This window comes from Cyprinus carpio, chromosome B18, assembly GCF_018340385.1.
Source record: "Cyprinus carpio isolate SPL01 chromosome B18, ASM1834038v1, whole genome shotgun sequence".
NCBI lineage: Eukaryota > Metazoa > Chordata > Actinopteri > Cypriniformes > Cyprinidae > Cyprinus > Cyprinus carpio.
This window is the reverse complement of record NC_056614.1, coordinates 5,534,564-5,560,867: the sequence shown is the minus strand read 5'-3', so window position 1 is coordinate 5,560,867 and position 26,304 is coordinate 5,534,564. Positions and strand designations below refer to the sequence as shown.

The 26,304-nt window shown below is 37.1% G+C and overlaps 1 protein-coding gene across 1 annotated transcript; it reads right to left on the bottom strand.

The window, feature by feature from the left end:
- Window positions 1–16,312: 16,312 nt before the first annotated feature.
- Window positions 16,313–20,514, bottom strand: LOC122140380 (sterile alpha motif domain-containing protein 3-like). Its single transcript, XM_042743766.1, has 4 exons — window positions 18,473–20,514; window positions 18,112–18,267; window positions 17,498–17,590; window positions 16,313–17,275 (listed from the first exon to the last, which is right to left on the bottom strand). The coding sequence occupies exons 1-4, from the start codon at window positions 19,514–19,516 to the stop codon at window positions 16,997–16,999; spliced, it is 1,572 nt and encodes a 523-aa protein (XP_042599700.1). The 5' UTR covers window positions 19,517–20,514; the 3' UTR covers window positions 16,313–16,996.
- Between the last annotated feature and the right edge of the window lie 5,790 nt (window positions 20,515–26,304).

The window sequence follows — 26,304 nt, the reverse complement described above, 5'->3', positions numbered from 1 at the left end:
AGGCCATAATGACTGGCTATTATTCAGAGTGAATGTTGTAACGGAATATATTTAGTGTAGTCTGAAGAAAAAAAAAAGAAAAAAAACATGCATCTTGTATTCATGTATTCATACGCTGCCATTATGCATGGATTCTAATCTGTGAGTCGCCTTGCCACTGATTGGCGTTGGCCTCATCAATTGCTATAATAATTTTTCTTCTCATATGATGTGAGAACTATAAAACTAGTCTTGCCAAACTCTCAACCATTTTTAGCCAGTACCACACAGTATAAATGATTCAATCAAATCTCACCAGAGGGCACCTCAGGATATCACAGTTGATGCTTTCTAGGTTAATTTACTGAATTTTTATGAGGATTGATTTTCCCAATCCTCATCACATCATTCTTGATTTGTTGGCCATAAGGAACTGTAATGCTCAATAAAATCCTAGACTGGTTTTGAGAGACAGCTATGGACTCAAGGCCCTGCTCAAGGCACCCTTGATTATATATATATATATATATATATATATATATATATATATATATATATATATATATATATATATATATATATATATATATATATATATATATATACACACAGCAGTGACTAAATCTGGACAGAATACACTTTTGGTCCATACAATGACTGTGGACCACAACTTTCACCAAATGGGCAAAAGTGATTGAAACATTCTATAAAATACCTTCAAGAGACAAAAGAAGAGTCATACAGGCTTGGAATACTGTTACAAATGGATAGTAAACTAACATTTTAATCCTTTTAAAGTTAAACTTGAGTAAAGCATCCTCTTAAACTGGATTTGCATGCCTATTTATCCCCTGCTGGTACATCCTACTGTATATTTACATCATTATGGGGCATGAGGCATCTTTCTCCATTGATGGCCTTTAAAAAGTTGCCATTGGCTGACTTTTAATGGCTAACATTATATTATAGTAGATGATTTACCAGTGATAGTATTCTTTAAAAGCATCTTGTTTGCTTGAATATGTCATGAGCTTCAAAACACAGTGTCCATTTGTACAAGAAGAAAGTTCAAGATAAGCCTATATTATATAAATACCACTGAAGTAGGGTCTAATGTATGTATTTTATCAGTTTTATTTTGACAAACCTGACATATTGTAACATCAGGATTGCATCAAAAGAGTTGTTATTGTTGTAAAAACAGATATCTTAGTATTAGTGTAATTGAAGGTTTCAAAACAAATATGAAACACACATTATTGTTGTCGCTGAGTCTGGTCAATTGCGAAATAGCTGTGTTTTAATCAGAGCTTATGCAGCCACTCTGCTGTGGCAATGGTTAGAGATTTGGACTTGTAACCCAAAGGTCGCAGGTTCGAGTCTCGGTGCTGGCAGGAGTTATAGGTGGGGGGGAATGAATGAACAGCACTCTCTTCCACCTTCAATTCACCCTTGAGTACCCTTGAGCAAGGCACTGAACCCCCAGTTGCTCCCCGGGCGCTGGATATATAGCTGCCCACTGCTCCAGGGGTGTGTTCACTGCTCACTGCTGTGTGTGTGCACTTGGATGGGTTAAATGCAGAGCACCAATTCCGAGTATAAGTCACCACACCTCAGAGAAAACATCCCCCACAACTGTTTCACTCTCATTCCAAGTGATGTAAAGCTACATTTCTTGAAATCTGTTCCAACAAAGAAACAAACTTATCTACATCTTGCATGGCCTTAGTATGAGTACATTTTCAGCAAGGTTTTAATTTTGGGTGCACTATTTTTAGCAGGTTTAGGTGATTGGCCAATAAAAAAAGATGTATCTGGAATTGAGAGTCCATCGAAGATGACAGATTTCAAGTCTTCAAGTACTTCTAGGAGGTCTGAATTTTCAACTCTAATTTCACCACCCTAATTACAGATAACTCATGGTAATTCAAAATTATTTTACATTTTGGTATATTGGTAGCTAATTCATAAAAAACCATATTATGATTTTCATACAAAGTGTTTTATGCTCCAATGATGGTTATGTTTAGTGTTAGGGGTGGACCTTCATGTTTATTTATTTCACCCAAAAGGACAACTTTACAGTTTCGAGTAACTGTTTTTGACTTGAATTTACATAACAGCTTTCAATATCCAACTCTGAAAACGTGAAAATCAAAATTATTGTCTATGGTAACCGAAAGCAATGAACAAAAGCTGTCCTTAGGCAAGTTGCAAATACAAACACTCCTTTAACAAGTTTTGATGTAGTAGTAGTGTTAAGGTAAAACAAGGCTCCAGTGGGTCCAATCTAGTTATCTGTCAGTGCTGTAAGACATAATGCAAAATGTCACAGAAACAAAGCATAATGATATTACAGACGTCTCTTTTTTTCACCACAGACCCCCTCCTCTTTCTCATCATGTCCGTCTTTGCGTGTGAGGTGTGCTTCCACCTTGATTTAACCAGACAGGCAGGAGCGACGTTAGGATGAAATAATCACCAGCGGCTTTACCAGGCATCCGTGAGTGACAGGGTTCATCTGCAAGTGGGATCAACGTGCATGTGACAGCTGCCGACAACCTGGAACTAATTTATTCAGCTCTTAAAGGAAATTCCATCCCTGTCTGTCGAACACACACTAACACACATCACACAGTTAGCAAATCATGCAGCCAAGTATTCAGGCAAACTGACATGAAAAATGAACTGCAGCCCCCCTCTCCCCACGTTGTGTCAACCTTGCCTTGTCAGTTTGCTACAATTATTTTATTGTAATGAAATTCTTTGTCTGACTTTGCTAATGGAGTGTGTGGTTAGTCAGCACTTGGGGCCTCATCTCTGGAGAACTGCAACCGGGGCCTGATTGAGAAAACAAGTAAGCAAATGCATAAATGGGTGTCACTTTAATAAATGTATTGGACTATGAAATCAATTACAATTGATCCTTCATTTATGAAACTTGGCAGCATCATTTATTATGTCTCTAAGGGATTGAGGCCTGATTAAATAGGCAGTCTATGAGAATGAATTCCCTGTCAGCTAACACTTTGCTTTTAAAAGTTCTTAAACAGCATGTCAGGTGCCATTTATGTGTTTGGGTTATGTCTTGTCACTTGTCCAGCGGATGTCTCACAGACAGATAAACAGCTGGCACTCGTCCAAACTACAGGAAATGGTATTGTCCCATCACGTTGTTGTTTGGAATTACAACTTGTGTTGTTTATGACTGAAATATGAAGTAATTGCAGAAATTGTTCTTTTTCCCCCCCCCCCGTAAATATTATTAATACACTGAACTAGATAAGCACCTTTTTACTTGCTTAAGCATAAATCTAATAAAGCTGTATCCATGGGCTAAGTCTTATTATCTGATGAAATTTTGCTTCTCAGTACAAAAATACTGACCCTGATGATAAGAAAATTATTATTTAAGTTACATTTTTGTGCTTTCTCCCTTTATGCGTACTTAGAGGACCAACCTTGGGTTTTTATTAATGGATTTCAATACATTTTCATGTGATGCCAGTTATCAAATATGTATAATTCTGATTGGCAACCCGTTAGGGCATGATATCACTGACACAGATCAACAATTTAATAATGAATCTAGGCCATTCATTGCTACATATTAATATTATTACAATGCGTTTCGCTTTCAACATTTGGATAGATAATTGTTTTCCATGCCAAATAGTAACAACAACAACAAAGTTATAATAATTATGAATGATCATTCACTGATTGAATTATGCATGACAAAAGAAAAACATGCTCATCAGCTAATGACTAGCTTCCTTCTTTAACACAAACCCTACACCAGGAACAATGCAACAAGTTTCCAGCAAGTAATTTGTGCGCCCACACTAAACTAGAAAATGTAGCACAATATCACACAATCATAGGGAATCAGAACTATTTTAATTGTAATACACACCCATGTGGAGCAAGATTTATGACCAATGAGCTTTAAATGTGTGCAGGGATCAATGTCATGTTGCTCATTTAAAATCTAATGGTAATACCATGGTACAGTATTGAATGATTACCATATTCATGTACTGCACAATGGTATTTACTTGGTGCTCCAAGGTACTTCAAAGAATAGCATAGTATTACCATGGTACTTTTTTGTAAGTGAAACCAGAGCAGCTTAACTGCAGGACTGTGAGAACACATATACAGTACGTACAGTATTTAACATAATACATTTTTACAAATCTAGCTCCTGCAAATGTTTGCTATTCATAAGCATAAAGGCTGTCAAGCTTGCAGATGCAATTTATAAAGTCCAGTTTTAGATTTTAAAGCGTTAATCCACTGCAAAATGAGAATTTTGTCATTAATCACTTACCCACATGTTGTTCCAAATCCGTAAAAGCTTTGTTCGTCTTCGGAACACAATTTAAGATATTTTGGATGAAAACCAGTAGGCTTGAGACTGTCCCATAGACTGCCAAATAAATAACAGTGTCAAGGTCCAGAAAAGGTATGAAAAGCATCGTCAGAATAGTGCCATCAGTGATTCAACCGTAACGTTATGAAGCAACGAGAATACTTTTTGTACACGAAGAAAACAAAAATAATGACTTTAGTCAACAATTCCTCTCCTCTGTGTCTCTCCAAATAAGCGTAGCCCCATTTTGGCAATTCTGAGCAGTACACAGGCGACAAACTCTCTTCTGTGTCAGCCACGCTGTGCCGATGCACTGATGTCTTTCAAACCAAAGCGTAAATACACTTAAAAAACGTATCCTTATAGCGCAGCTGATACAGAAGAGTGTACGCCGCCTGCGTACTGCTCAGATTTGCCAAAATGGCATACGCTGGCACTATACTTTCCTGGACCTTGACACTGTTATTTATTTGGCAGTCTATGGGACAGTCTCAAGCCTCCCTGTTTTCATCCAAAATATCTTAAATAGTGTTCCGAAGACGAAAAAAGCTTTTACGGGTTTGGAACAACATGGGGGTAAGTGAATAATGACAAAATTTTCATTTTGGGATGGAGTATCCTTTTAAATTTAGACATATTACATTTTGTTTTAGGCACCACAACCTGTCAAAATAATAATCATTATTGCAATATTGTACTGATTCAGCTTTGTGGCAAAGTAGCACTGCAGTACAAAACTACAGAGATTTATTAAAAATGGAAAAAATGGGGTTTTCAAAGCTGTACTTGCAAAGCCTCAGGTCAAGAGATTAACTGCAGGGTTTCTAGGGTGCAATGACTATGGACAGAAGACTCAATGCTGGGAATTAAACACATTACCCTTAAAGCAGTGAACTATTTCACCATCCATTACACATGCAGATGGATAAACATTGTTAAATTAATGTTGCATTTGAAATATTCAACATTTAAGGAATTCCACATGAGAATGTTGTTCCAAATATCTGAATCATATTACCTGCAGCCTCATAGCTGGAGGAGTGCGATACTGCTTTTATATACCAGTTCAGTAGACAAGAAGCTGAGTAAATTACAATTGTTTCTGTCATCAATACAATTTAATTATTATTACTATATATATATATATATATATATATATATATATATATATATATATATAGATATATATATATATATATATATATAGTAATAATAATTAAATAACACCTGAACACCTTCATCTCCAAATATGTACTGCAAATATGTAAAACAATAGTGGCGAAGAGCAAACATGATTCATGCTGTAAGTTTAGATGAGATCATTTCAAGTTTCTCCAAAATAAAACTTTTTACCTGCTTAGTCTGGCTCAGTAAAAATGTGCCATGACCTTTCGCAGGCAATAAATTTCTCATTATCAAACATAAATTCTGTAAGAGTGGAGCTGCAAGAGAATAGAAATAATGGGAATTGAGAATGTATTTCCTTTGTCTGTCAGTTTTATGCGCAAGGAGTGGGATTATGAAATCTCAGAAATTGGTCCATTACTGAGGAGGTATTGCAGAGAATCCTAAATCATTCAGTATGGTGACTTTGGAGAGCTCCTTTGACTGAGTGAATTTTCCTCTGCCTGGCAGTCAAATATAGTGACCTATGAAACATGACTGCATTCTGGCACTGTAAGTATTTGGAGACAGAGTGGTGTTTAGCAGTTTATCTCACCATATTGCATCACTATCTTAAGATTGTGTTAGCTTTTACCCTTGTGGTAATAGTTTGAGGACTTCTATTCTTTGTTGAAAATAGATACTGTCTTCAGTAAAGTTAATACACAGAGACAACTATATGTCATACATTTAAGCTGATTATCTGTAGAAAAAAAAAAAAAAAAAAAAAAAAAAAAAAAAAAACCTGCATGCATTGTTGCTTTATGATGCTTTCTATACATAGCTCTTCTTTGAGTATCCCAGCATAGCAACCAATAACTTTTTGTTTATTGACCAATGGCAGGCAGTGGGAGAATCTTTATGAAAACATAAAAATAAATATTTGCAGTTGCATTTGGTGACACCAATTTGACACTAAATTGCACATTTACAGATGTAAAGATTTATATAAAAATGTAATTTATACTTGTAAAATATATAATGTGTTTATATTTTAAACTGGAACAAAACAAAAAGTGTTTAGCTTAAAAAATAGCTCCTACCACACTGACAGCACAATGGACCAAAATCCTACTTCTCATGATTATTAAACATTAGACTTGGATGAAGATTAATTTGAACATTAAAAAAAAAAAAAAAAAAAAAAAAATTATGACAAACCCCAGATGTTTCAAAAGGAATGCACAAAAAAGATGCCATCTGGACTGGAGAAACATCATGGAAGTAAACACATAAGGTATGTGTTGTGTTCTTAGCTTTATACTATTCAGCTGTGCAGTGCATTTTCAGAGAAGCCACCCACATAGTTTTTGATTGGTTGTGATTTGTGGTGAACAGAATATGTGTGACACGTCACATTTAGTTTAGTGATAATTTCAGTACATATTTTCCCTGTATGTTCATTTGGTGACCCTTATAAATCACAACTCCTGTTTCTCACTCATAAAGTATTTCTGATCCCTCTATTCTATAGTAGTCCTCAAAAGAGAGTCTTTCAATTACAGCATCTAAAGCAGTAGTTTTCTCTCTCCTGTTGGAGGGCTGTGTGAACACACCATGCAATGCACTGATGGAAATCAATAGGAAGGTAATTCCACATTTGCACAACTGATTATTTGAGCTTTAAACTCATTTTGACATTTTATAGGTATTTTCTTTCTTCTAGGGTAGACACAACGATTTTCAATAAAGTCAAATGTTCAGCACACTGAAAGACATATTTTCTTTTAGAGAAAGAGATGAACTATTAAATTATATTGTAGTCTAAGAGCCAGTGGGTGTTTTTTAGTAATAAAATATTGTTTGCCTAGGTACAATGTCAATTTTATGTGACACAACTACTCATTCAGTGAACCTGCACAATTTTTACTTGATTGAGAAAAGTCATTTTGAGTACAGGAAGCAACAATTTTCAAACGGGATCCCTTTAATATCGCAACTGTTTCTCAAAGACAGGTGAAAAGTTGAAATATGGCACTGATTAGGGAGGGTCGGAAAATGTTGTGGCATTTTGGGGGTCCTTGATTCATCATTTTCAGTAAATCCGAGTCAAATCATGCTGGTCAAAAGTTATTAAAAGCACAACTATGTAACTCCATGTACTTGCAAGAAACCCCCCACCCCCAGAAAAAAAAAATATAGCTATACATACAATGGATTCAAGTTATACATTTTATCAGTTCATGTATTCCCTGGGAATTGAACCCATGACATTGGCGTTGCTAGCACTGTGCTCTTCTGTTTGATACAGCTACCAAAAAAACAAAATAACAAAACACTAGGTCTCATTTATTAATACTTTCATAGATTATTTCATATTTGTACACACAGGAGAACTTCTCATGAAAACACATGCATATGCACACAAATTCGTTCTTAACCTCGTTCTAAAGTTAATGAATTTGGAATATTCTAAGTCAGCGATCGCATGACCAAGGTTAGTTATTTCCATAAAATTTGCCCAAAACTATCTCAATATTAGAGATTTACACCTTTGTTGATCTTTCTTACAATTTTATCACTCAGCAAATAAATATGACACTTTCTAAAAATATTAATACATGTGGCCAGATCCTTGAGCAATGCAAAGTGTGTCATCCTTAAAGCCAGCTCACCTAGAGTAAGTGATTGTTTTTTGTTTGTTTGTTTGTTTTTTGGGATGTGTGGTTTTGTGTCACTCCTACATTTTTTATAAAATACATTTTAGTATGAAAGTTATTTGTGAATCATGATTTGTTTGTGAAAATACCCATACAGGGATTTCACACAGTTTTCACAGTGGATGTTTTTGAATAGACCATGGTCATATTTTTATTGCTAGTTGTAACATCAAACTTTCAGCTTCATGCCATAAAATGTTTTTCTTTTCTTTTTTTTTTTTTTCTTTTTTTTTCTTTTTTTTTTTCTTTTTTTTTAGTTGTTGAAACATGAAGAAAATTAACACTCGATTGCAACTGTATATGGTTTATCTGTGTTCTTCAAGCCATCTCAGGTGTTTTAGGAAGGATATGTATTAATAAGGTAATGCTTATCAACATAGCCTTTATTTCTGTATAGAATACTAGAAAATAAGATCATGCCTGTCTCGTTCTGTGATAAGAATCAGTGAACAGAATGAAGTTATTTAAAACACTCGTTTGGAGTAAAAATATGTTGTTATTCTCATAGATTGTCATACTTTGATGCTGTACTCAAAGGAAGTGCAAAAGAGGCCAGCTGGTAAGGGCTGTGCAGTAAACCTCATTCTTCTGACCCCAAGAGGCACATTGGCAGTTGACACTGCAGGCTGCAGTCTTTAGCGCCCTTGTTAGTGTGTGCACCTCCCATGCCGTCTGTCACTGGTTTGAGCCACTTTCGCTGCAGGGTGATAGGAAACAAGTTGCAATGACAAGAAGGAAGAGAGGCTCTATCTTTATATTATTTTGGCCTATTGAAAAGAAATTTGCTCCTCACTTGCAGTAAAAGTGCTTGAGTGGTTTGACAACAATGCCACCTGTGTCTTTTAAAACTCATAAGCTGTGTCTCAAATGATGCACTATACACTATGTACAGAAGAAGCAGTCGAGCAACAGAAAATGACAAAAGTTTGTAAGTGTTTTGCCTTTTTTTTCTCATTAGATTTCAGCACGGTTGTCGTTGCTAGGAAACTTTGCTTCTCTTATTGTGTTTTACCATGGTAAATATGCGCTCAAGTCGCGTTTGTTCTCGTGTTTGCCTATAGCGGGACTCTCCAGTTTTGCTTTGCTAAATAGTAAGGTGTGACCAGCTGACTTCAATAAGAAGTACTCAGCCAAATATTGAATTGGTTAGTGTCAACCCGGCAGCGGTCAGGGCAGCCCTTGTGTGAAGCTTCCTCGTGTGAAGACCGACAAGTGTAAAGACGGTAGCTGCTCGCATTGCAGCCTGTCTGAGAGACATTTCTAGCTGGACCATCACCTTCAGATCAACCTTACTATGACTGAACTGCTGGTGGTTCCATCTAACCCATCGTTTCATCACAACTACTCTACACAGCTGGGTTCGTCAACCATAACTCCTTCAAGGACCTAGGAGTTGTGATCGATCATCAGTTAAGCTTCACAGACTATATTGCTACAACAACCCGGTCCTGCAGATTTTTGCCTTATACAACATTAGGACGATTAGACTCTTCCTGTCAGAGCAAGCCACACAACTTCTTATCTAAGCTCTTGTTCTCTCCAGACTGGACTATTGTAATGCACTCTTGGCGGGCCTTCCTGCATGTTCTATCAAGCCTCTGCAACTGATCCAGAATTCAGCAGCGAGAGTTGTCTTAATTGAGCCAAAAAAAGCTCACGTTACTCCTCTCCTCATCAGGTTACACTGGCTACCAGTAACCGCTCACATCAAGTTCAAGGTACTGATGCTTGCCTACAAGACGACCACTGGCCAATATACCTAAACTCACTAGTTCAAATTATGTGCCCTCCAGAAGCTTGCCTTCTGCAAGTGAACGGCGCCTTGTGGTGCCATTCCAAAGAGGTTCAAAATCACTCTCACTGACCTCTTCCTGGACTGTGCCCAGCTGGTGGAATGACCTCCTAATCTCAAATTCGAACAGTTGAGTCTTTACTCATTTTCAAAAAAACATCTTAAGACACTTCTTTTTCGCCAGCACTTGACCAACTAATACTAGCACTTTTCTATTCTATTCTATTCTATTCTATTCTATTCTATTCTATTCTTTAAAAAATAGCTATGTGTACTGCGCTAGACTAACTGAGACTTGTCATGGCACTTTTATACTATTGTTGTTCTCTCGTTGGTCTGATTGCTTCTATTGTTCTCATTTGTAAGTCGCTTTGGATAAAAGTGTCTGCTAAATGATTAAATGTAAATGTACTTACATTTATGCATTTAGCAGACGCTTTTATCCAAAGCGACTTACAGTGAATTCAGGCTAACATATTTTCCCTAACATGTGTTCCCTGGGAACTCATACACTATGTACTGTACGGTGAGCGTGATTTTACCAAGTATAACATTTTCCTGGATCATCATCCTTGTTGATCCTGGAACAACATTCCAATCAACCAATCAGAATAGAGATATAACTTTTTAGGAAATATCTTTTTTAGGCTTACAATCAGGGTTAGGTGCTACTCTTGTTAATTAGCTATCATTTCCCACTGATTTTAGGAATAAATTATTGCCTGGGGTACTGTAGGTTTAGGGGTAGGAATTAGGTTAATTCTATATTTTTGGACACAATTTTTGATCCAGGATCATCAAAAGATGTTGATCCAGGAACATGTCTTACTTGGCAAAATCACGTGACCCACTATGTACTTATGCACTATGTACTCAACCATGTAGTGTATGAATTATATAAGGTTATTTTGTCATTTATAATCAGAGTCTGATGAACACTACTCACACTATTTATCCTACAAAACGTCATAGAATAGTGCATAAGTACGCGATTTTGGACGCACCTATACAGTATGTAATTGTACTATTTTATTAGTAATTCTATTAAACCACTCTTTGTAAACTGCCATTGGTGTTCTTGGCCCCTTAAATGTTGCTTGCAGCCACATTTTGTTCTACCCTTTTTATTTCTTCTAAGAAATTTTAGGAGAAACATTGTGACGGAGAAATTCATTAATTTGCTTGAGCTAAAAGTGAATAAGACATACAGTTTCACTCCAGGTGATTCTTTTAGATCAAACTTTCTTTGTTATCGCGTCATAATAATTAAATCATTATTTTTGATCTGAAAGTTATTCATCTTGTAAGCTGACATCATATGTCACACTGCGTAGGTTTTCTGCGTGAGTGAGGGTGCTGAACATCTGGAAAGATAATGACATGTCTCTCACAATGAATCACCATCTAGGGACCGTACACTGTAGACATGTTTCTCTACAAGCTATGATTAGTTCTTCTCACCAGCCTGAAGAGAATTTGACCCACCACATTGCTTGTACAATACCAACAGACTATATCATTAGATACTTCATGTGCTGTGAGTCATCTGCAGACTGATTAAATTGATTAAAATCATGTTATACTGATATATTTTTCAAATTAGTCGCATTTATCAATATTTGAGTAAAGCCATTGCAGTTGATTAAATCATTGAATAGATAAAAAGTGACTCTAGAGGTCAATGTATTGTTTTATGTCAGTAATTACATATATTTTCATTGTGTTATTATTATTTTTTTTTTTATAATTAAATCACACTAAATTAGCTTGTTTAATTGGCAGGCTTGTCTGAAACATTTAAAAGTTGCTGGTATCGCTGGTAGTGACCTTGTACCTCTGTGACTGAACGTGTACATTTTAAATAAATTGAAAGGATTTTTTCTCCTTCATGTGCATCTTTTGAAAAGATCAGAAATATCCATGCTAAACAGCTTGGAATTACTTAGTCTACTAGGAACTTTTTTCATTGTAGGGTTACAGAATTTCTTTTTAAAAATGAAGGTAAGTTTAAGGGGCAGGGTTAGCGGCACATTATCTGGATTTAAATATCTTTTCAATCTCCTGACTGTGAAGCGAAAATCAGGCAAGGGCAGTTTAGCAAAGGTCATTCTCATCAGCCCAGAGTTGTTTTAATGAAACTAAAGCCATGGTGTCATAATATATATGTATAAATCTAATTTTAACACTGAGCTGATATTAAATTTTTAATCATAATTATTGTCTATAAATATGCTGAGCTTCTATCAATATAGCACTTTAAAATAAATTCATGGTTAAATTCCACAGCAAAGTTGCATGTACAAGGGATGTACTTAAAGCCCAACTTATTCACAAATCATGAATAATGACTTTAAAAATAAAAACACATTCTACTGGAAGAAAGGAAAATTAAGATTTGATTATTTAAATACTGAGCAAGAACATATGAACAAAATTAAATCACATTAACAAAATTAAAGCACAGTGGTGAAGCTATGAAGCCAGCATGACAGAAGAGTTAATGTTAAGAATAAAAATGAGCACAGCGTGATTCCAAGTCCAAATCACGTGGCCACACTGCAGTGTCAGAAATCTAAACTTCTGGATGGCCAACTAACTCTTAGTATATCTCTAAATTAATCAGAATTATTAATTTATTTATGAGAATGCTTGTTCAGCATTTAAATAGTCTGGTTTGCAGTAAGCTTGTCCTTTCAGAATTCTTCTGACACACTCCTGAGTTTTTGTCTTCATCTCAACAGCTTTGGAGAAATTTTGCATTATATCACTTGCTTGCACTGAAGTGAATGGGTGCCGTCAGAATGAAAGTTTAAACAGCTGATAAAAACATTCCAGTAATCAACAATACATCCACACAACTCCAGTCCATCAATTAACATCTTGTTAAGAGAAATGCTGTGTGTTTGTATTAAACAAATCTATCATTAAGATGTTACATTTCTCTAAATCTATTTTGATGAAGACACAAACTCAGCTACATTTTGGATGGTCTGAGGGGTGAGTAAATGGTCAACACATTTTCATTTTTGGGTGATGAACTATCTTGTGGTGATAAACTATTCCTTCAAGGACCAAAACAACCATGCTGAAATTATCAATGACAACCATGACCTCTGTTTAACAGCCAGGTCAAATATAATCTACAGAAGCATTTCCTTATGAGTGATGCTCTCTGCACAGTAATGCTGTGGGGAAACTCAGCCCAAAATAAATATATAAATGGATGCTGTTGCCTTCACCTGTGAAATGAAAAGGGCTCTACTCTTTACATTTACCCATGAGGTAGCTCGAGGATCAAAACAGCAGTATTGTAGCTTATATCAACATACTGTATGCCAAATTGTAAACAACAGAGGGAATAAACAAATAAATCATAAGTCGTTTTCTCTTTACCTTGTTCCCTTCTGTCTGGAAGCAGTGTTATACAGCTGAATGCCTTTGCAGATACATTTGACAAACCTGCCTTACTTTGCTTTTTATGCCTCCTCAGCACTTATGCCATGTTTAAAACTTCTTAACTCTTTTTTTTAAGAATTATTTCTTAGACTATTTGAAGACAGAACCATTTTTCTGAATTTTATTGTGTGTGTGTGTGTGTGTGTGTGTGTGTGTGTGTGTACAATATCCTGCAAAAATCTTGTTAAATATGCAGCCAGTCACCTTAGTTGAGACTCTTATTATAGTTTATCTACTGCATCAAATGCATGTAGAAACTGTTTGTTCAAGCATCTTGGAGCTACTGTGTTCTGAAAAATGGGTTATCACTGTCAAATAGCAACATATGCCCGCAGAATATTGATTTCATAGTTCATAATTACTTTGTCATACACAGTCTGTCAATAATTACATCAAAACAAAAACAAAGTTTAACTGAATTATAATTCAGAGTAATTCAGACATGTTTTCATAAGCCCCTGTATTCCTCTCATTTGTGAGTCATTTGTTTTTCTTTTCTGCCTTCTGGATCAGAAAATGTCTCTCTCTCTCTCTTTTTTGAGTTTTCTTTTATAGATTTCCATCAGATCGTCCAATTATACTTGTTATTGCTGCTGGAAGGTGGGAAAAGTACATCACAGACACTTGAAAAAAATAAAAAAATAAAAACTGCTTTAGTATTGCACAGATGCTTCCAAATTCACTCATAATGGGCAAAATCAACAATGCTCAATAGTCTACAAAAAAAAACAAAAAATATATATATATATATAGTTCAACACAAACTCTGTTTACTGTCCATTTCCTCTGGGAAGCCAGGCATGGAGTGAGAATCTGTGGTGGGCAAGCAATGTGTGTTTAGACTCCATATCATTGTCAGGAGTGGAGAGAGGGTCAAGAGATCTCAGAGTCACCAGTTTCTCATTAACAGCAGTATAATGGGTGTCAACAGGAGGGTGATGTTGACAGGGAATGTGCATGGTGCTAACCTCCCTCAGTATGCTAGTGCTTCCACCTCAGCATGGACTGAAGTTTCATGGATGTCATCTGCTACATTCAGCCCTAGTATTTATACTTATTCAGATCTTGGTTATTGGACTAAGGTTGTGAAAATGGTCACTGTCATGAATCATCTTGTGTTGCCCATATTTACTGACTGAATGGTTAATTCCCATCAATGTGATATTACCATACACTGCATTAGCATAAATTTGCAAACACATTACTGTTTATTCTCAAATTCCATTTGCTGTGTTTAGACCAACATCAATACTACTAATTTTCATTCTTCAGGCACTGAAGGAAAGTAAAAACCAATTCAAGATCTTAATCAGTAAATGTTCACTTGTAGTGTACTTCTTAAAAATCGTAAAAGTGTATACTTTTAGAAAACTGTACTTTCAGGTAATATAATATTAAGTTGAGGGCCACTTGAGGTGCGTAATATTGCCAACTACCGGCAACACATGCATAATATAGCATGTTTAGCATTTTTATTTTTTTTTGCATGGGGATTGTTTTAACAATAGCTGCATTTCTATTAAAGATTTGCACAAAACTTTTGCAATATTTATAAATGTGAGCCGCAGAGGTGTGCAGTGTAAATAAGGGGTTATCCGAGCATTACTGGCAAGGAATGCCCCTTATGCGCCCACATATGAGTTTTTTCTTGGAGGATATAGTACATCAAAGAATGATTATGTGACTTTCATATATGCCAAGTGACCTGTAAATGTGAAAAAGCAACCTGAAAAACCACCTCATGCGAACGTAAAAAAAAAATACAAATAATAACAAAAAAAGTAATATATGGGAGTTTTTTTTTTTTTTTTTTTTTTTATTGTTGTGTTTCAATTGGCCATACCGTATTTTCAATTTGCAATTTCAGTTTGTGCAATTTGAAAGATAAGTCCCGTCTGTAAGTGAATCTTTTTAAAAACAAAAAAGAAAAACTTTTTAATTTTGTGTGCATTATTGCTGTGTAAATGTACCCTTTTTGTCTAAAGCATCTGTGTTTAGTTTTGTGTATTTTTGCAACTTTGCAGCCCCCTACAGTTGAAGTAAAAGGAATTCACTGTCAGAAATATATTCCTGTTGTAATTACAGTGAAGAACTGTACATTACAGTGGATTTGCTGCTGTCGTAAACCAATCTTCCCGCTGAATTGCATACCTGCTCACCAAACTTACACTCTAAAAAATAAAACATTGGGTCAACAAAAAAAAATATGTTAACGTTTTCCACTAGAATTTTTATGTTAAGACTACTGGCAGAATTACATTAATTCAAAGCGATGTTTTGAGTATGGTGAATTAACCTTTTAGGCCACAATAAAAACGCATTTTTAAGTAACATGAACTTAATAATTTTCAACATGAATGCTAGTAATTAAGTTGATCCAACATAATGTTTTAAGTTAGGTGAAGAAGTTTTTAGGCCACAATAAAACACATTTTTAAGTAACATGAACGCTAGTAATTAAGTTGATCCAACATAATGTTTTAAGTTATGTGAAGAAGTTTTTTGGCCACAATAAAACACATTTCTAAGTAACATGAGCTTAATAATTAAGTTGAGCCCTGTCCTATAATAAAGACATTTTCCTGTGTTTTCCAGGAGGCAATTTTTTTAAATATAGACAGACACCATTTTTTTTTTCCCCAAATGATATTCAAGCTTACCATGTGCTGTTTCTGCTCTTCTGTCATGACCGTGAGAAAAATTCTTTAGCCAACCTTTAGGAATCCCCCAGAAATTAGGTGTAGCTACAGAGCCTTGCTGTCTTTAAGAAGCAAAAAGCAGTTCAAATCAAATGATTACAACACAATCTGAGGAAGGTAAGAATGGTTTGTGTGTTTGTTTGTTTGAGGGTGCCTGATGGAAAACAGCAAGAATATGACAAACACATTCTGAAAGGTTGATAGATTTATTTAGAGGCATGAGGGGGGTATCAAAACCTGGCAACCGGACAGCAGCTAAGGGTGCTCAAAAAGAACAGAAATTCAGACAGTAATATTCATATTAATTCGAACCATTTTTTAACATTAACAGTAGCACTAAATCCTTAAAAGTGCAAACAGCAGCATTTGTAGGCTACATTCTCCTAAGACACAAAACATGTACCCAGAAGCTTTATGAGGAGAAACGGTTTTATAAAATTAAGTAAAACCCTGCGCATGAATCACCATCCTTTGACTTGTACACATGGAAATGATAAAAAAAAAAATTACAGGTGGCTGTACATTCAAGGCACTAATTTCAACAACAAATGAGCAAAGCTTCTTTCAATTAACTTTGGCAGCACTTACATCATCATCTCTTCTCTCATCAATATCAGACTGCTCAAACTCCTTACTAACTCCAGGAGAAATATCCAACAAAAGAAGGCACTGCATATAAAGTTCAAAATACACTAACACCCTCAGAGAACAGAGGTCATCCTTTTCTATACTGATAACTTTTACTGATTTGGACTTCACTCAGTAGGTATTCATACTATGACAGAAACAAAAGAACACGTGTGTTTACATGTGTGTGTGTGCGTGTGTGTGATGTGAGCTTCTCCCTCATGCAAGGTCAATCAAGTCCGCTCTAGAAAATACCATACTTGAGATTCATTACTTTAGAGCTGGCTTTTTGTCCATCGAGCTCAAGGCAGAGCTTCTGGAATGCCTCAAAGGTAAATTTCAACTGCTTGGGATAGCTAAGGTTAAGAGCATAGATCACCCCCATCAGCAAAGCACAGGATCTGGCAACATCAATCCCCTGCAGGATCTTGGTTCCCTCTACTACGATGGTTGCACGCCCATCACCGATGATGGCAATCTTCATCACTTGCATCGCAAGGTCTGCGTCGAGCTCCTCCACATCCTTGCAGAAGAAATTAAAAGATGTTAGGATGTATAAAATACATGGCTCAAGCTCTTCAGGGTGACGTGCATAAGGGAATGCAGGGTGACCATGTACTTTAAAGCCTAGCCCACAGGAGGCTGGTGCACGGGATTGAAACGGCCATATCTTCACATGGGAAGGCTACAGAGACATGCAGTTAACAAAAAAAATTACAAATTAAAAGTATACTCAATTACTTGCGCGATACTGTTTGAAAAGGTCCTCCTCCTTCTCTCCAAGATAGACTATGAGGCAGCGAATGGCAATTTCTCTCCGCCTTTCAACTGTGTTGTCCTGATTCATGGAAAAAAGAGATAAGGTGTTCAACAAAAATCAGATGCAAGTGTAACCCAAATCATGACAATTTGAAAAAAAAAAAAAATGTGTTAGTTAGGGACCGAGCTGAAAGGTAAAAGAGGGCGAGGACTCCAGCCCTTGCCTGGAGGCAAGGACCCTATTGTTACTGTATCATTTCTTATTGTTTCTTTTTTTATTATACAATTTTTCGGGCTTTTCAAAATATATACATTATTTATGCATACTTTTAGCTACAGACTCCATTCAAACGTCAAAATGTAGCCACAAGTCTCGTCTATAGATGTTTGTAATTTGGTTGGGCTATGTTTTATACATTTTGATCTGCGCACCCACATCTGCACCCTATTCCTCTCCCAGTCAATCCTGAATCTGCCTGCAATTGTGCAAATATGCAATTGACCTTGTTCATAGCAGCCATTTTGACAATTGACATGAAACAGTGTGGCAGAAACATATGTAAAATAAAGGTCTATTCATAATAAAGTTAGTCATTATACCTCAAGAAGCATGTCCTTAATGTGCCTTATCTTCAGGCCTGCAGCTCCTCCTTTTGATTGAGTCAAGGCCATCAATTTTGGGGTGCATTGGTCAAGCTTGGCCAGAAAGGTTGATTCAAGGCTAACTGTTGTTATCCTCTTGAATTCTTCACTTATCTACAGGGCACACCAGTATGAAGGACCAAACATGACATAAGTATAAATAAATAAGAGTATAAATATAAGTAAATTTTGGAAATGAAAAAGGCTATTTCTATATTTTTACATTTATTTATTTTATTTCAAATTGTGAACATGTAGCCACACTGTATCAATCCACAGTAAAAAAAATAATGGTTTAATAAACATTTTATAATCTCACCTGTGCTTCAGTAAAAAGTGCAGGCCAGCGCTTCATGCAGTCACTGATGGCAGGGACCTCTTTTACTATTTCCTCCCGACGAAGGCTGAACGTCTTGGCCATTTTCTGAGCTACCACCTTTGAGTTGTCCCTTTTCATCATTTCACTTAGGAGCTCCACTCTCTCTTTTTCCAAACTTGCAGTAGATTCACCTTGAACATGAGGGGGTAGGTAGTTCACCTCAGCCTTCTTTGTTTTTTTCAGATTCTTTGCCGGATACTGGTCATGTGTTTGTTTTCTCTTGAGTGAGTTCACCTTAACTTCGGGGCAGCCGAGACCTCGAAGTTTGCTTCTGAAATTGTTCATCTTATATTTCAGGAGCTGCGCCCATCCATAGGACCCATTAAAGGAACCTGGTTCTTTGAGGCAGGGATGCTTCTGAGTGAGGGCCTCTGCAACCTCACCGATCTGCAGACTAGATGGATAAGCAGTGTACTCATAAATAGCCTCCGCTAGTTTTCCAAGGATGTCTGGGAGTAGTGGAATTAAATCTTTTGTAGTGAGAAGAGTCCCATATTTTATGAAGCGCTCATTGGCCGACTGAATTTGGATCTCTGTGAGGCCAGAAAAGCTGGGAATTGAAAACTGAGCGGGCCAGCGCTTGGAACGGTGGCCTGGACTATCTTCAGATGAGAGAATCAGTGTGTCATCGGTTGACACAGATGCGGTGTCATCAACATAGTGCTCCTCACAAGGCTGATCAGTCATGTTGGTCACATCAGTGTTGGTCACATCAGTTAAGTTTAAAGTTATTGCAGGCTCCTGGTCCTGGAGAAACACAACCTTGATTGTGTCCTTATCCTTGAGGTCAGTTGTAGAATAAAGGGTGAAAAACTCATCAAAATCAACATCTTTATAGTGAAGACTGAAGTCTCTGGCAATGTAAAATGTGTCACGAATGACTGAGTGAAGGTCATCCACTGTCTCAGGGATTCCAGATGGTAGTAGAACTTTACGGACATCATGATCTGCAAGGATCACTCGGAGTTGAGCCGGTTTTGACATTATGCATCCTGTACACAGAATGTTTTACATGTTTCATTAATTTTTTGTCACAGGTAAATGGTTAATAATGTTAAGAGCATATTATATTTGACCTCTAGGTATGGAAATCAGGAACACATGTACTGTATATGCCAAGTCTGAACAAAGTAGGAAGACTGTGATATGCGAATTTGTATCATTTCATCTGAAAATCTCCAAAAAGTATGGGCACCATCTATGGAACATAAATGCTGCACTTAATGTTTGTTCCACCACAGAAGTAAGATATTAAGGGGAACATGTCTGATAGCTCAGCTGGCTCTATGACTTTCACAGGACCATTTTTCTCAAGCACATAGCTCCTCAAATACTCAACTGACCAAGCAGTCAGACCTTTCACAATGAATCCAATGCTGCCCTTCACAACCACAATTTGGATCAACTCAATCAAAATCTGGCAGACCACCAGTGGAACCATAAGCCAAGATCATTCCACTGGTGTACTTGGTGCTCCTGTAACACACACTTTTGGCTATCTGGACACATGTCTCACCAGGAAACTTATCCTGCAGTGCTTCTTGAATATCCTCTCTCAGCACACTAACATCCACTGTAGACAGTGTTGTAGCCTGTAGTAGAGGTCTGACAGCTCTGGAATCATGTTGGTTATTATAAGCAAGCAACAACTGATGCTTCATGGCAAGTGACAGCAGAATATTTCTAAAGCTACGAGTATGTCTGACAACATGCTTAAAAAAGCTGTGCTTTGCCTCAAACCGCATTGTCCAGAGTGACACCAGAGGACCATAAGCCCTGATCAGTTCTGGATAATGTTCCAGGAAATGGTGTTTTGGGATGAGGTGTTGCTCTGGGAAAACCATGAGAAACCTGTGTTTATGCTCAGATATCTTACTATCCAGGAAGCAAATGGTCTTCTATGTGTAGACTTGGCTAACAACAAGCTCAACAATGTCTCTGAGCACAAGAAGCACTTCCCATGCTGGGTCACCTTCAGGGATTTTCGATCCAACCATGAGTTGCAGGAGTCGCAGCAAAGTCCAGTTCTCGTGGGCATTGCCGCCCACACTTTTCCGTGTGGCAAAGTTCACAGAGACAGGCTGTGGTGCATCGGTTTTGTCTGACCATTTATAGGGGAACTCTTTGATGCATTTGTTCAGCTCTTCAAGAGTGAAGTATTTATTCTGAATGAACACTCTGAGGCACAGTGCTATTTCTAGGGGCACTATACCTTCAAAGAGATCATGCAACACATCCGGCGGATAACCAGACAAAACATTAAAATATTTCAGTTTTGCTGTCAGTGCACACTGTCTCTTCACGCCATACAAATGCACCAAACTATCATTCTCCTGTACAGCCTGAATATGCAGTGCGTGTCGATCTTTCGTTCTGGGTGGGAATGCCCCTGTTCTCACTTCTCCATCTTGAAACTGTGACTTTTCACCTAGACAAAATCTGCACACGTATGAACTGGAAAAGCTCTCAACAAATCCCCCCAAAGAATGGGCACCTAGATTGTCTGCGACCACACTAAACACTGTGCCTTTGACTCTTCTGCCCAATGCTGGAACATACAGTCCTTCCTCCTCTAAGTACACAAGATCTTTGAGCAGTGGCTCCAACACAGCACTGTAACCAAATCTCTTCACATCCTCAGCCTTGCACAGGACTGCTAAGAAAATTGAGTTTAGTTCAGATCTGAGCAATGAGGGGACATCAGCTAACACCCAATACACAGCTGTGATTTTGTGTTTTTTCCTGGATGTACCAAGAGGATTGCATATCTCAAAGTCATCCACATAGAGATTGAGAGCAATGGTACAGTCACTTCCTGAGAACAGCTCATTGGTTTTGTAAAAGGTGCCGTCATGAAATGACTTGTACACAGTTCTCTGAGCTTCTGCCTCACTCAAGATCAGGTCCTGTATATCTTTCTTGCTAAAAACCTGAAGCAATGACTTTAGAATGGGGACATACTGGAAGCTGCTCTCTCTACTAAGAACATACTCAATCGGTTCAACGACAGAAAAGTGTTCGTTAAAATACTTTCTTCTTTTAAAGGCAGAGGACAGAGGACCACCATCATGGAGGGCAGAACTAATAGGGTTAGCACCACAAATGTCGTTCACTATTTCAGATCCAATGACTTCATCAATTTCACAGTTGTGCCTCTTCAGGCAAGACTGTAAAATGTCTTTCATGATGGGAGCAGAGGCTGAATGAGAAATAAAATGCAACTCCTCTACAAGCTCATCAATGCATTGGTTGGGTACATGAAAGGAACTCTCTAATTTCAACATTAAATGAGCCAAGCTTCTTTCAATCAACTTTGGCAGTACTCTTACATCATCATCTCTAATCTCATCAATATCAGACTGCTCACCCTCCTGATTAACTCCATCACTGCACTGATCTGCTTGTGAAGGGTTTTCATACCTCTTTATCACCTCGTCTTTGAACTCATCTAATGAGTGGGGAGTATGCTTGCGATTTCTATGCGAAGCAAAGGTTCCATAGATATTAGTTTTGAAATTGCAATTTTTGAAAACACAGGTGACAGTTTCTTGCTTTTTCAAATGTTGACGAAGGTGTTCAAAATACTCTTTTTCGGTGGAGAATGTGCCTACATTACAGAACTGGCAACAGAAACTGAGTATTTCAGAGGTTCTCACTCTTGTTGAGTGAGTTGAGTGTTTCCTTGATATATGTGATTTCAGGCTACCCCATGATTTAAATGAACAAAAACAATCCAGATAAGGACATGGCAGAGGTTGCCCACCGCGGATATGACGTAACCTATAATGTTTCAACAACTCGTCTTTAGTAGGGGTCGCATATTTACAGATTTTACAAGGCCAGTGCATATTTCATGTTTCTGTCTCACTCCATGCTTCTTCACACTGACCACGTCTAAACTTGAACCCCTTGGTCCACGAAACCAGGAGAAGATGAAGGCAAGTTTTTTGTCCTTGCAAGGCACACGGCAAAGTGACTGAAGACCTAAGTAGGGAGATAAATTAAGTAAAATAATTCAAGGAGGTGTGTGTGTGAACACAACTGATTTATTTGCTGTGGATCTGAATTACAAAAGTTAAGTGTTAATGTTTCTGTCTCACCCCGTACTTCTTCACAATTTTCTTTTGGAGGCTGATCACGTCTCAACTTGAAATCCTTGATCCACAACACCAGGATACTGGATCAAGGCAGAAAGCCACACCTACACACACACACAACAGTATTTTCAATTTCACTTGTGAGTCTTCAATACAGTAACTAAATAGGTTTCACTGGTGTCATCGTCACTAACTGTAGATGGACTCTGACCGCTACTCACCTCAGGGGAAGGAGAAGGTGATGTCTAGTTTGTCCTGAGAGGCTGACCAAGTCTCAACTTGAACCCCTTGGTCCACTCTTGGTCCAATCTTAAAGCAAGCCTTGTAATGCTGGTATGATAAATTATAACACGAAAATGTCAGGGAAATTTTAAAGGTTGCTCATGGAGGATGGATATTTAAGTGCAAACAAAACAATTATTCATCATGAATTCACAATCTGTATTTTAAATAGCACAAATTAAATTACTGACTTTTATAAGGAATGATGTATATTTTAAACAGCTTTCCAATCACTATTTATCTTTTTAGCACCATAAAATTGTAATATATTTCTCTTTTAAACATACATGTAAAATTCATCTTATTTCCCTTTCAAAACATTTAAATGAACTGTATAACCATTACTGTCCTTTCTAATACAACGTAAAGCATTCATTTTCTTAGAAATTAACCTGTGTACTTATCACTTCAGATCAGACATTCAATTGAAATCTATGGTCACTACACTGTCATTGGTCAGGCGCACTCACGCTGTTAACGATACCATTGGCTGTAGAGTGTGACAATCTGTCAATAAAAATCAGCCAACCCTTTTTTGTAAATTGCCTCTGTGAAGTTTGAATGACGGAAATCCGTGGTAGCGACGGAGAACTTGAATCTAGGGTGGGCGATATGGCTGAAAACTTTATCACGATACAAGTGTTTCATATCGGTCGATATCGATAATTATTGATCTTTTTTATGACCTATTTAAAATAAGGACCAGGAGAAAAATATATTACACTTAAACATTTTTATTTTTAACTAGGGCTGGACAATATATCGAACGATATGATAATGCGCATCTCGTCAGTAAAGCCGGTTCCATGATTAGCGGTAAATCCCCATCACCTGCTTTCAAATGGAGCTGCAGTTAATATACAGAACCGTAGTTTACTGACAGCCCTATTTTTAACTTAACCTTCCTCTAATTCATAGGTGTGATTGGCAAAGGACAAAAAAAGCAGGAAAATATAAGGCGCACCTCATCTATCATGACGCGGCGACAGCACGTGTGATTATCCCGGTATTTAAAACATCGCGCAAGATTTGTGTCAACACGGAAAACACTTCTTCACTGAATAGGTTTTGTTACGTTTATTTAAAGTGTGGTTTATGTCAGCTGAATGTGCGGCACGCTTTTCAGAGAAGATAAGGCAACGTTATTTTAGTACAATTCACACCCAAAGGTAACGTTAACTCAGGGGAAAGAAAAATCTCCTTGATTTTGATGGTAATATCATTTTGATTAATATGCGGGAGGGAGGGAGAGAAAGACAGTTTGAAGACTGTGAGAGCGCGCGCGCGGCCGGAGGAGTGTCTCTCTCTCTCTCTGCTCGTTCTCGCCTGTCAGAATTGGCGCAGCAGTCAGTAATCTTATCTCACTCACCAATCAAATTACGCTTTCCACTTATCACTCCACGCTGGTTGTGTAATGAATCCAGCATGAGACAACGATATGGCGCAACCAAACTGTTAACGTTACATTATTGGCTGGTAGCGTGTCACTCCCTACGTTGCTAGGTTACCAGAGAGCGAATGGCTTTGTTCATGCAAACAAACTTGCTTCGCAACCTGGTTTCTTCCGACGAAAAAAAAAAAAAAAAAAAAAACATATATATATATATATATATATATATATATCGAACGTTTTATCGAGCGCATTTTTTATTCATATTGATTACGTCTATCTCGAGACATATCGTTTTATCGCGCAGCCCCACATTAATCCATGTGTTTAACTAATTATCACTCACGGTCTTAACGTGAATTAACCCTTATAAATGAAATATGGTTCTTCAAAATAAATTCTTAACATACAATGAGAGCAGGTTGTAAAACACACTCTTTTTTGGTAAAATACGAGCAGAAGGTAAAAAAAAAAATAAACGGAAAAAAACGAAATTTGGAGAAATAAATAAAACGAAATTTAGGGGAAAAAAACGGAATTCATAGGGCCCTACATAACTCCGACTGGTTTTGAGCAAAATATCTGAACAAATAGTGTAGCTACTCAATCAGTGACAGGCTACAGCTAACGTTATAGCTAACTTTACCTCGGCACACAGACTATAACGTTACTATCAACACTGCTCAAATTTCAGAGTAAGAACTTGCAGATTTCGGTATTCGGTTACAGTAGGCTATCACCAACTGAATCCTGAGCGAATGCGAATATGTGTAATTAAGCATAAAATTACTTACCATTCACCACATGCTCCTCTCGTCGTCTGGCCTTGAACATGCGCGCGGAAACTGTGGCCCATTAACACGTCATCAAATTGTTTTTTACATTAACAGAACTTAAAATTAAATTGTTTTTTGATTAACTGAAAATGTTAAACTCTGACAAGTCATGATAGTATATTTCATCAATAGGCATAATTTGTGTGTCACCCCAGCTCAATAAAATAACAATTACAATTAAAAAGTCTAACAGTATCTCAGAACTTGATTTTTTATTTCACAACAATGTATATATTTAAGTAATGACTAAAGGTCCTCTGAATTAGTTTTTAGAGTTTACATAATACCAGAACGAATTTCTGAGGAGGAGCCTGAGCAACAGATACCATTTGCCTTAATATACTTTATCCATATTTCATCTAAGACAATAGAAGGAATTATGAAATTACATATAGTGATGTACTTAAATTTAGTGTTGCTTTCGTCAACGAAAATTATGACGAAATATCTTCATCAACGAACCTTTATCATGTGACGAAAACGAGACGAGATGCAGTGTAAATGCTGGTCATGTGACGATGACTATAATTAAATGTATAATGCAATATTGTTGAAGAAAAAAACGAGACTAAATGTGGTTTACAAAATAAAAACTATGCTAAAATGTCTCTTAATTTTTGTTGACCAAAACGAGACGAAACAAAATGTTTTAACATTATTTTGTCTTGTTTAGTCGTTATTATTATTATTTTGCAGTATTTCTGTTTCCTGTGTCTCACTGCGCAGATGTGACCGACGTCACTTCCTCAAGTCCCACTTGCGGCATTATTTAGAAGACGACAACAAACAAAGTTTAGCGGAGTGTAGGAGATTGAGAAGAAGAGAGTAGACCTATTATCAGGTCCACATTCCGGAACAGAGGGGGCGGTAATGCTCCATTAAGTTGGATGCCAACCGCCGGTAAAAAAGAAAGAAGAAGAAGAAGAAAAAGTTTAGCGGGATTTATACTTTCGCCTGGCTCCGCTGACTGCGAGCGCACCTTCCCAAACGGACAAGGTTTTTATACTTCCCGCGTTCGCCGTTGTACTATTCTTTGAAACGACAGGGGAGCGATGAGCAGTAATTGTCTTATTTCTTTATGTACAAACTTAAAACAATCTTAAACTATTGGCTGTATTACGCGTCAAACACAAGACAACTTTAAGCAAATAGTGTATAATTAATATC